At 33.1% G+C, this 11,190-nt stretch overlaps 2 protein-coding genes across 2 annotated transcripts; both read left to right on the top strand.

The window, feature by feature from the left end:
* Window positions 1–462: 462 nt before the first annotated feature.
* On the top strand, window positions 463–969 carry LOC140183046 (uncharacterized). Its single transcript, XM_072231047.1, has one exon. The coding sequence runs from the start codon at window positions 463–465 to the stop codon at window positions 967–969; it is 507 nt and encodes a 168-aa protein (XP_072087148.1).
* Window positions 970–6,707: 5,738 nt separating this feature from the next.
* LOC112784543 (stearoyl-[acyl-carrier-protein] 9-desaturase, chloroplastic) lies at window positions 6,708–10,587 on the top strand. The gene is made up of 3 exons (XM_025827783.3): window positions 6,708–7,143; window positions 8,675–9,179; window positions 9,679–10,587. The coding sequence occupies exons 1-3, from the start codon at window positions 6,992–6,994 to the stop codon at window positions 10,237–10,239; spliced, it is 1,218 nt and encodes a 405-aa protein (XP_025683568.1). The 5' UTR covers window positions 6,708–6,991; the 3' UTR covers window positions 10,240–10,587.
* The last annotated feature ends 603 nt before the right edge of the window (window positions 10,588–11,190 follow it).

The raw sequence follows: 11,190 nt of genomic DNA, 5'->3' as shown, positions 1-11,190 counted from the left end.
CCAGTGAAATTGTTCTGGTAGAAATGTAGAGCTCAACGCGGTGGACGCGTGGCCATAAACGGTGCGGCGATTGGACCTCGGACGGAGAAGTTACGGGGATCGGAAATTTACCGTAAAGTTACGGAAGCTTTCTCCCCTCCCTGGAAGTGTTTCACGCTGCTGCATCCAAATGAGGGAGAGAAAGGGGTTCGGCTTCATTTAATGAGTTGGTCCGGTTGGACCGACGGCCCGGTTCGGGTCTGGTTCAACCGGTTCGGCCCGTTCGGTCCAATTTTGGACCGTTTTCTTCGAAATTAGTGTCAAAATTCTCATTTCGATGAGCTCTATCCTAATTTAATATAATATTCACATTTCTAATTCTCCTTATTAAAAACTAATTTATTGACTAATTATCTACTAATTTAACCGGGGTTTACATTAAATATTTCATAAAACCACCATGTGCTTTTGCTAGGACTAAACATGACTGATGATGAATTAATAAACCTCTGCTTTATTGAGATTGAGAAGATACTCAACAGCAATGTGAGATCTTTAAGAGACTATCAATCAATGCCATATCCTGAGATGTCTGATGTTCGCCTTTTTCAGAATAAGCTGATAGAGGAGGAGTTAGCATATAACACAAATGAGTTGACTCATACAAACTTATATACGGAACAAAAGATGACTCATGAGCAAAGGTTAGTATTCGATAAGATACTCAATGCTGTTATTACAGACTTTTGTGGTTTTTACTTCCTTTATGGGCATGGTGGGTGTGGTAAGACATTTATTTGGAATGGACTTTTTTCTACTATTCGATCTAGAGGAAAGATTGTTTTAAATGTCGCATCCAGTGAAATTGCGCCTTTACTCCTACCTGGTGGCAGAACGGCTCATTCTAGATTTTCAATACCCATTACAATTACTGATGAATCTACTTGTAATATCAAGCATGGCAGTTTGAAGGCTGAGCTGCTCATCTAAAGTAGCTTAATAATTTGGGATGAAGCTCCAATACTCAATAAAATGTGCTTTGAAACACTTGATCAGATGCTCAGGGATCTTATGTCAGTTACCGATCAACATAAGACACATCAACCATTTGGTGGTAAGGTTGTTGTTTTAGGAGGTGATTTCAGACAGATACTTCCGGTGATTCCGAAAGGGAGTAGACACGATACATTGACATCAGCTATTAACTCATCCCATCTGTGGTCGTTTTGTAAGGTTCTGAAACTGCATACGAACATGAGGCTTCTAATGTCTTCTTCATATCAAGATGAAGGTGAAATGAAGAGATTTGCTAATTGGATACTTGATGTTGGAAATGGAAATATTGGTTCTGTTGTTGGTGATGAATCAGAAATTGAAATTTCAGATGATCTATTGATTACAACTACTGATGACCCTCTCTTTCATTTGGTAGACTTTGCATATCCAAATTTGTTGCAAAACATGTCAAATTACAAGTATTTTTAGAGTAGAAAAATTCTTGCACCCACGCTTGAGAGTGTCGAGAAGGTAAATGATTTTGTCTTGACAATCTTTTCAGGGATGGAAAAGGAGTATTTGAGTTCTGACACAACATGTCAAGCTGATGAGAATGAAGATGTACAACAAGAGTGGTTCACACCAGAGTTCCTAAATGACATCAAATATTCGGGACTACCCAATCACAAGTTGACTTTGAAGGCAGGAGTCGCTGTAATGCTACTGCGAAACATAGACCAGACTTCAGGTTTATGCAACGGGACAAGATTAATAGTTAACGAACTTGGCAGCAACGTAATTGGAGCGACGGTAGTGACCGGTAGAAATATTGGAGATAAAGTGTATATTCCAAGAATGAACTTGATCCCTTCAAATTCAAGGTTGCCATTTAAGTTTCAACGGAGACAATTTCCATTAACAGTATGCTTTGCAATGACCATTAATAAGAGTCAGGGTCAATCATTATCACATGTAGGACTTTACTTGCCAAAATCAGTGTTTATCTATGGACAACTTTATGTTGCTTTGTCAAGAGTTAAGAGTCACAGTGGCCTCAGGATTATAATTCTAGACGAAGACGGCAATTCAAAGTCATCAACAACAAATGTCGTGTTCAAAGAAGTTTTTAATAATATTTAGGTAAGAATAATATTATTTTCATTTTAATAGCATGTTATGATTTACACTTTTGTACAAATATTTACTATAGATATAACAAATTTATCTATAACTCTATTTTCAGATTTGAGATGAAATGTGTAACAAGGAGCACAATATCATATGCCAATTGCTTTTCTAATGAAGTTAGTAAGATACTAGGTTGTCGATAAATTTTTATTAGCCTTTTGATATAAAATTTAGTGTAAAATTGACATGCTATTACTTTAAACTTTTCTATTTGCTTTTTGCTTTGAATAAAGATAAAACAGCATATTCAATACGTTTATTATATAATGACGATGATCGTGTTATACTAAACTCAAAAAATTTATAATTATAAAATATTATTTTTAATTTAACATATCAAATTTAAATATAAATTCGTGCATCGCACGAACTAGTTGAAATGCAATTGATCTATTTTATCAATCTACCTACGATTTATCTTTAAAGGCTTTTTATTAAGTAAAAAGTTTTGTATTCCTAATTAATTAAAGAAAATTTGATTAATTTTTTATTATATTTTATATCAATAAGTCAAATTTAAAATTTAGGGCAATTTACGCATCTAAATTGTTTGACCCCCAATATTACGCAAATACATTGTTTCCAAATTTAATACGCAAATGCATTGTTTCACTATTTTATGTAAACCGCTACTGGCAGTAGCGGTTTACAGATGTGCATAAACCGCTACAACCAGCCGCGGTTTATGTGTGTGAGTGTGTGAGTGTAAACCGCTGCTGCCAGCAGCGGTTTACGTGCGTGTGTATGTGAGTGTAAACCGCTACTGGCAGTAGCGGTTTACGTGCGTGTGTGTGAGTGTAAACCGCTACTGCCAGTAGCGGTTTACGTGTATGTGTGTATACTATTTAAATAATATTATAAATAAAAATTTAATTTATCATTTCACAATATAATTTAAAAAATATAAATATGCATGTAATAAATTTTTTATTTGTATTTATTATTAGAAGTGAGACCAAATTACAAATAAAAATACAGTCTTCAAAGTATTGAATTATATAAAGCAAGACTAATTTTTTTTATTCTCATCTCTTTTAAAATTTATAAATAATAAAATAATTTATTTTTAACCAAAAGTTTACTAAATTATATATTTTACTCTTTAAAAATCACTTCATTCTCTTTTATTTATATCAACCATACAAAGGAGATGGGAGAGTTTGAAAAATGGGTTGTGTTCTTTGCTGCTGATTTGCATTTGAGGTTCTAGCTAAATAATTTTTTTTATTTGTACAACTTTGTTGTCTTATACCAAAAAATAAAAATTATTTGTATTTTACAGTTGATTAATTAGATAAATAATAGTGATAGCATCATAATTTTGATGAATAAAATAAAAAATATAAATATGCATGTAATAATTTTTTATTTGTATTTATTATTAAAATGAGATTAAATAGCAAATCAAAGAGTGAGTACTCACGGAGTACTAAAATATATAAACTAAGACTAATTTTTTTTTTATCTTCATCCTTTCTAAAACTCATGAATGATAAAATAATTTATTTTTAGTAAAAAATTCACTAAATCATACACTTTTTCTTTAAAAATTACTTCATTTTTTATCCATATAAATCATATGATTGCAAAAAATATATACTCCATTTTCTTTCTCTCAATTTTTTTGTAACTTAATTTAGCATAAACAAACATTTTTCTAATCAACGTAAACCGCTAGAAGAACACAGAAACCGCTAAATTAAGTTACAAAAAAATTGAGAAAAAGAAAACAGAGTATATATTTTTTGCAATTATATGATTTATATGGATAAAAAATGAAGTAATTTTTAAAGAAAAAGTGTATGCTTTAGTGGATTTTTTACTAAAAATAAATTATTTTATCATTCATGAGTTTTAGAAGGGATGAAGATAAAAAAAAATTTAGTCTTAGTTTATATATTTTAGTACTCTGTGAGTACTCACTCTTTGATTTGCTATTTAATCTCATTTTAATAATAAATACAAATAAAAAATTTATTACATGCATATTTATATTTTTAAATTATATTGTGAAATGATAAATTAAATTTTTTATTTATAATATTATTTAAATAGTATACACACACATACACGTAAACCGCTACTGGCAGTAGCGGTTTACACACGTAAACCGCTACTGCCAGTAGCGGTTTACACTCACACACACGCACGTAAACCGCTGCTGGTTGTAGCGGTTTATGCACACCTGTAAACCGCTACTGACAGTAGCGGTTTACATAAAATATGAAACAATGCATTTGCGTATCAAATTTGGAAACAATGTATTTGCGTAATATTGAGAGTCAAACAATTTAGATGCGTAAATTGCCCTAAAATTTAATCTTTTTGGAGCGCTTCAGCGCTCACCGTATTTTTTGGTTACTAATCGATCTAGTACCGTATTTTACTCATCACTTCGTACGTCCATGCCTGATATATGTCATATGTGGTTTGCTACACGTTTCAAATACTTCAAATACATGTTACGACGTTGTGTCACAAGTTTAAGATACACGTTGATTACCATGCAGGTTGCTGAGATATATATGGTAGCATACATTGGCCATTACTATATGGCTATGCTTAGGAATATTGATGACCCCTATATTGGACTACTTTTGCAGTTAGAGATAGATAAACCGCATATTCCTTCTCCCTTAACTATAAAGGATAAAATAAATGTTGCAAAATTAATCTTTAAATATGGTTTGCCGCACCGCTACAAATTAATTTTAAAATGGACCCGTTAGTGATGAAATTCACTAAGATGGGAACATGGTGAGATTAATTACGTGCATATGGAGTGTTGTCTTCCGCGATCTCCAACCTTTTATCACTATAATTTTAATTCCCATTTTTGGCGATGTCGATGATGAGGCGGGTGGCACCGATGATGAGGACAGCAGGGACGATAATAAGATTTCGTGGAAGAAGGAGAGAATGAAGCAGGTGGTTCATTGAATTAGTAAACTTGGAGGATAGTACTTAGCGTCATTGTCACTCATTAGAGCTAGAAATTAGGGTGGTGATAGTAGTAAACGGTTAGACATTGGAGGTGAGATAGAATTAGAGTAATAAGTTCAAACTTAGGTTAGGTTATATTAGGAAAGAATAATTTAAAAAGTTTTAAAGGATTTGAGTAGTTTTATTTATTAGAATTTATATTTCATGGATAGAATATTTGTTTCGTTTTTTTCTTAGTTAGATTTTATGAGTATTTTAAACATTTGTTTCATTATTTAACTATATTTTAATTAATATCTTTTATATAAAGCCTGTTCTAATAATCTTTCTTAGACTTGTGACTTTAAATATTAGAATAAAATTGATTCATATCATATGCAAATATTAAAATAGCTTTTAAAATTTTTTATATAAGGTAAAAAGAATTTTAGAGGTAGGGTTATAAGATTTTATTATTTTTTATTATTAGTTAATTATTAATATTTAAAATATGGGTTAAAATATGTTGTTAAATTATTAGATTAAAGGAATTTGATTGATAACTAAAAATAATAGTTATAAATAATAAATTTTGATGATTTTTTTAATATTTTTCTTATTAAAATAGTAGTACCTGAAAGTTTATGCCACTAACAAAAATAACCGTTAAAAATATGAACCACAAATTAATAAATTCTTGAATGATTTGATCTCTAGAGTATTTTGTAGGTTTAAAAAATATTTGGTCATTTAAAATAAAATATTTTTTTAAAAAATTTTTTGATATAAAATTATTAAATTTTAAAGATAACTTTTTTTTATTTTTTTAATAAAATTTACAAAAAAAATTACAACAAAATTTAATCTTTAAAATTTTTTATAATATACATATTTAAGATATAGTTATTTATATCGTATTTTTAAATTTTTTAAAAATTTATTTTTTTATTTTTCTTAAATTGTTTGTGAATTTAAATTTTGAGTATCATTTTAGTAATAGTATTTTTTGAAGGAAATTGTTTGCTATTTGGAGAGGATATCTCTTAGTTTGGGATGTGGGTTAATGAGATGTTATTTGTGAGACAGATTGTGCAGAAGTATTTAATCTTGTTACTAATCATTAATATGGTTTTGGGTTTATTGATCTATTGGTGCTCAAAATAAGGGATATCATACATTAGAATTAGCATGTTGACTTTCATTTGATTATGAGAGATGTAAACACGGTAGCAGATGGCAAAAATAGCAATGAAGTTACAACTTTTTTATGTGAAATTTTTTTCACCTTAAAAAAAATTTAAGAATAGTCTTAAATACATTCACCCAAAAAATCTGAGAGATATTTTTTTTTTTGGCAACTACTCCCATGAAGATGGCAAAAACATCTTCTCATGATGATCCTTGTTCAAAAAGTGTAACTTATTTATTTAGCAACATTTTAAATAAAAGTAACACTTTTACTTCAAATCAAATCAAGCCCTACAATCTATCATCCAATGGTCAAAATGATGTATCTTCACATGATGATAATCATTAAATCTTCATTGGAGTAGCCACCTTTTTTTTTTACCCATTTTGGAAATAAGGAAATGAAAGTTGTTTTCCATTCGGGGGGATTATAGAAGGGTAAAAATGTAAATGAAGCAACACAGCTGGAGATAAAGACAAAACTACCCCCAGGCAGTGGTACTCAAGTAGATGGAAAGAGAAGGCATATACTCCCTCTCCCCTAAGGCCTTCTAAACCCATTAAGTGGTTCTAAATCATTGCCTGCTTCTTCTCTTCACTAAAACAAAACCCAAGCGGAACCTCTCTCTCTCTCTCTCTCCATTCAGAATCCTTCACTGCTTACTTACACGGATTCGAGCTTCTCTCTCTCGTCAATTTCGAAGACGCAACACGAAAAATGGCTCTGAGGCTGAACCCTAACCCTTCACAGAAGCTCTTTCTCTCTCCTTCTTCATCATCTTCTTCTTCTTCATCGTTCTCGCTTCCTCAAATGGCTAGCCTCAGATCTCCAAGGTTCCGCATGGCCTCCACCCTCCGCACTGGTTCCAAGTCTGTTCCTTTTTCCTTTCTCTCTTTCTCCGTTCCGTTCCTCCTCGATCTGCTTTTTCCCGATTTTTAATTTCCTGAAATCAATGCCAAGCACGCTGAAAACCACGCCTGATTTTTCATTCACTTTTTCAATTTTTGTTCTTTAATGCTGTTTATTCATTTAATTACTTCTGTTGAATACTGTGTTATGTGTGTCACCGTCCAAAAAAGGTTTCAGCTACTGTTGAAGATGCTGATTCAATTTTGTGGTACCTTCTTTGAATCGGTGCTGTTTGGTTTAGGGGATTGGGATTGGGAGAGGTTCGATCGCGTTCATTGATTCCTCTCCTCTTTCTTTCTGTTATTGTCATTTTTGTTTTATTTTTTTATTATTATTTTGGGTTAGAGTGATGTAGCTGCATGTCTTTTCTTTTGGGTTGTTGAGTCTTATATACACTTATTAAGAAAGAAATCCATCATCACTATTAATAATCTCAACAACTCTTATCTCTCTCACATAAGTCACAACCCCCCTTTTTCCGTTTTTGTTACTTGTCCGCACACTTCATTGTTTGTTTGGTGGGTGAACAATGAACATGCGACTAAAACAAAGTTTCAAGAAAAAGGAAAACTTGTAGTCGAAGTGTTTAACAAATTAAATTTGATTCATTAGTTTAACTATTTTTTGTTGCACTTGTTTTTCCCACCACCGGTTTTCAATATTCTTGAACAAGTTTGTTGGTTTTGTTAGCCTATGTTTTTGGTCCCCATAGTTTGGAACTCATTTACTCTTCTGTTGAATTTTTTTATTGAGATGCAGTCTTTTCAATTCTTCTGCCCTTTTTCAACATACAACTAAACTTTTATTTATATTTATATGTGGATTTAGCTAAAGAGTATCCTAATGAAAGTTGAAAGTTTTGGTTCTTTCATGCATAGAAAACTTGAAAAATTTTAATTTACATTTTCTATTCAAACTTTTTCTACTTCTGATGTCACTAAAGGGCATTTGTTAGGCTTTCTCAGTCATGCATAGGAACTTAACAATCATGCATGTGTATCTTTTACTTCCGTATGTTATCTATTTCTCCTCCTGATTTGGTACTCTGTTTTTTTCTCCTTGTTTGGCTATTGAGTTTGGATCTCTTGATACTTTCTGCGTAATTTTGTATGATTTTGATCAATGCTGTGAACCGATGAGTGTGAATTATCATGCATAGGTGACTTGGGACTTTTTTAAGTTTTGGTAACTATGTTGATTATGTTGTATGAAACTGCTTTTGGGTCTTTTCTGTGTCAAAGGTATTTTGCTGGCTCTTGTTGTGGTGATTTGAGTAACCTAGGCATGTGTTGGTTGCATGCTCTGCAAACCTGTTCCTGCTATGATTATGCTTTGTAAATCTCTTAACATAATAGTGGATATGGCCTTTTTTTTTCTTTCTTATTTTTGTTGCCGTCAATGATATGATCTTCGACAATTGATTTATTGTACTAGCATGGTAGGATCATTGTAGAATTATTAATCTGACATTCATGTGCTTTTCTTTTGTAGAGAGGTTGAAAATCTCAAGAAGCCTTTCACGCCTCCCCGAGAGGTACATGTTCAAGTAACCCACTCCATGCCGCCCCAGAAGATTGAGATTTTCAAATCGTTAGAGGGTTGGGCTGAGGAGAACATTTTGACTCTCCTCAAACCCGTAGAGAAGTGCTGGCAGCCACAGGACTATTTACCAGAACCTTCAGAGGATGGATTTGAGGAGCAAGTGAGGGAACTGAGAGCAAGGGCAAAAGAGCTTCCTGATGATTACTTTGTTGTTCTGGTCGGAGACATGATCACTGAAGAAGCCCTTCCTACTTACCAGACAATGCTTAATACTCTGGACGGGGTTCGAGATGAAACAGGGGCCAGCCTTACTTCCTGGGCAGTTTGGACAAGGGCATGGACTGCGGAGGAAAATAGACACGGTGACCTTCTTAACAAGTATCTTTACTTGTCTGGCCGCGTTGACTTGAGGCAAATTGAGAAGACAATTCAGTACTTGATTGGTTCTGGAATGGTAAGATCTTATTGAATCTAGTAGTATGGTTATCTTAAGGTAGTATAGTAGATTTCTTTATGAATTTGCATAATCATGCACCTGCTGAAAAGCCATTCAGACACATTAATATGTCACATTCTGGATTCTTCAAATACACAAATACATAGACATCTCTAAACTATTGAAGGCACACAGAGTTAAATAATACTGTGTTCCAAAATAACTATATTGGAGAATTATTGTGTCTAGATACCTATTATCCAGATACATTAATTTTCTAATGTATACCACTTTATCCAATTTGACCTTTATTTAAAAGAAAAGGGAGTACATTGATTTTGAGATCTTAAAATGAATGGGTAGAACAAATAGAAATGTTTCTGAATCCATCATATAGGACCCCTGGTACTAAGTTGCATATATAAATCATGACAATTACAATGGACAAGTTTTATTAGCCGATGCAATAGGTGCATTTCTCTTTATTTGGAAACTTTTAATTGGTATTGATGAATAGGATCCTCGGACCGAGAACAGCCCATACCTTGGTTTCATTTATACTTCATTTCAAGAGAGGGCCACCTTTATATCCCATGGGAACACAGCTAGGCTGGCAAAGGAACATGGGGATATGAAGTTGGCACAAATATGTGGTATGATTGCCTCAGATGAGAAACGCCATGAGACTGCGTACACAAAGATAGTGGAGAAGCTGTTTGAGATCGATCCTGATGGAACTGTAATGGCTTTTGCTGACATGATGAGGAAGAAAATAGCTATGCCGGCACACTTGATGTATGATGGCCGTGATGACAACCTGTTCGAAAACTATTCTGCCGTCGCTCAGCGCATCGGAGTCTACACTGCCAAGGACTATGCTGATATCCTTGAATTTCTTGTGGGGAGGTGGAAGGTGGCAGACCTAACCGGACTCTCTGGTGAGGGAAGGAAAGCTCAGGATTATGTTTGTGGGCTGCCGCCAAGAATCCGAAGGCTGGAGGAGAGAGCTCAAGGAAGAGCCAAGGAATCCCCAAGACTTAAATTCAGTTGGATTTACGATAGGGAAGTGCAACTCTAAACAAATCAAATGGAGGAGGATCATGATATGAATCATTATGCATCATTATGCAATATCCTATTCTGAGAAAGTGTTGAATAGTGAAGAAAGTTTTCAGTTTGTCATTTCCTTTTTTTTTTTTTTTGGGGTTTTCTTACTCTATATAATGTCATTTGCAAGGGGAAACAGTTGTTAAATGGTTAACTGGTTAAGGGTTTAAGCAGTTTAGGAGCTGTAGTAATTAGAAACGCTATGTTTTTGGTGTGGTGTCCCTTTTTTTCTTTGTGGTAGAAGTGGTATTATTGTCTAAGTATAAAAGAAGCAAATGTTTGTCTCTGGCAATTTTGATTATAAAGAAAATTTTACTTCCCTGGTGGTTTTAAAAAAATGCCGTTATTCTCAAAGAACAAAATTCAGTGGCGTACCTATGAGGTGTTACCATCCCCTTCTGTTCCTCCAATTGCGTTACTTTCATGAAGGTGGCGGAACTGTGCAACTTCAATGTTATGTTATTGTCGCCCTGTGGTCCCATGATTTTTCTATTTCTTGGTGAGCCAAGTACTAAAGTCCTATAATTTATTAGTTTGTTGAAGTCGCGCTGCATCACAATTTCTCTTATAAATAGACAACTAGGACTTGACAAGTTAATAAAGTACCAAAAAACCAAAAACCTCAGCCAACCATTTCATGTTATGATCCCGGATGCAACTACCGTTAATTTTGGAGAAAAAAAAATTCTAAATGAGTTCTGACAAAAAAAATTCTAAATGAGTCCTGACAATTATCTCGACGAGGTTCTCAATAAAACAAAATATTTTTTCGGCTCCTTATCTTTATTTTTATGAGACTGATTAGTCTCTCTGTCAATATTTTCTCTTTGTATTAACCGAATAAAGCTACATGACATGTTAAATTGTTGATTTATCTATTAAAAATCAATTAAAATTAACAATTTTTTTGTTAAGAATTTCG

Source organism: Arachis hypogaea, chromosome 20 (assembly GCF_003086295.3).
Source record: "Arachis hypogaea cultivar Tifrunner chromosome 20, arahy.Tifrunner.gnm2.J5K5, whole genome shotgun sequence".
Taxonomy (NCBI): Eukaryota; Viridiplantae; Streptophyta; class Magnoliopsida; order Fabales; family Fabaceae; genus Arachis; species Arachis hypogaea.
Note: the sequence above shows the minus strand (reverse complement) of the source record. Positions and strands in the feature narration are given on the sequence as shown.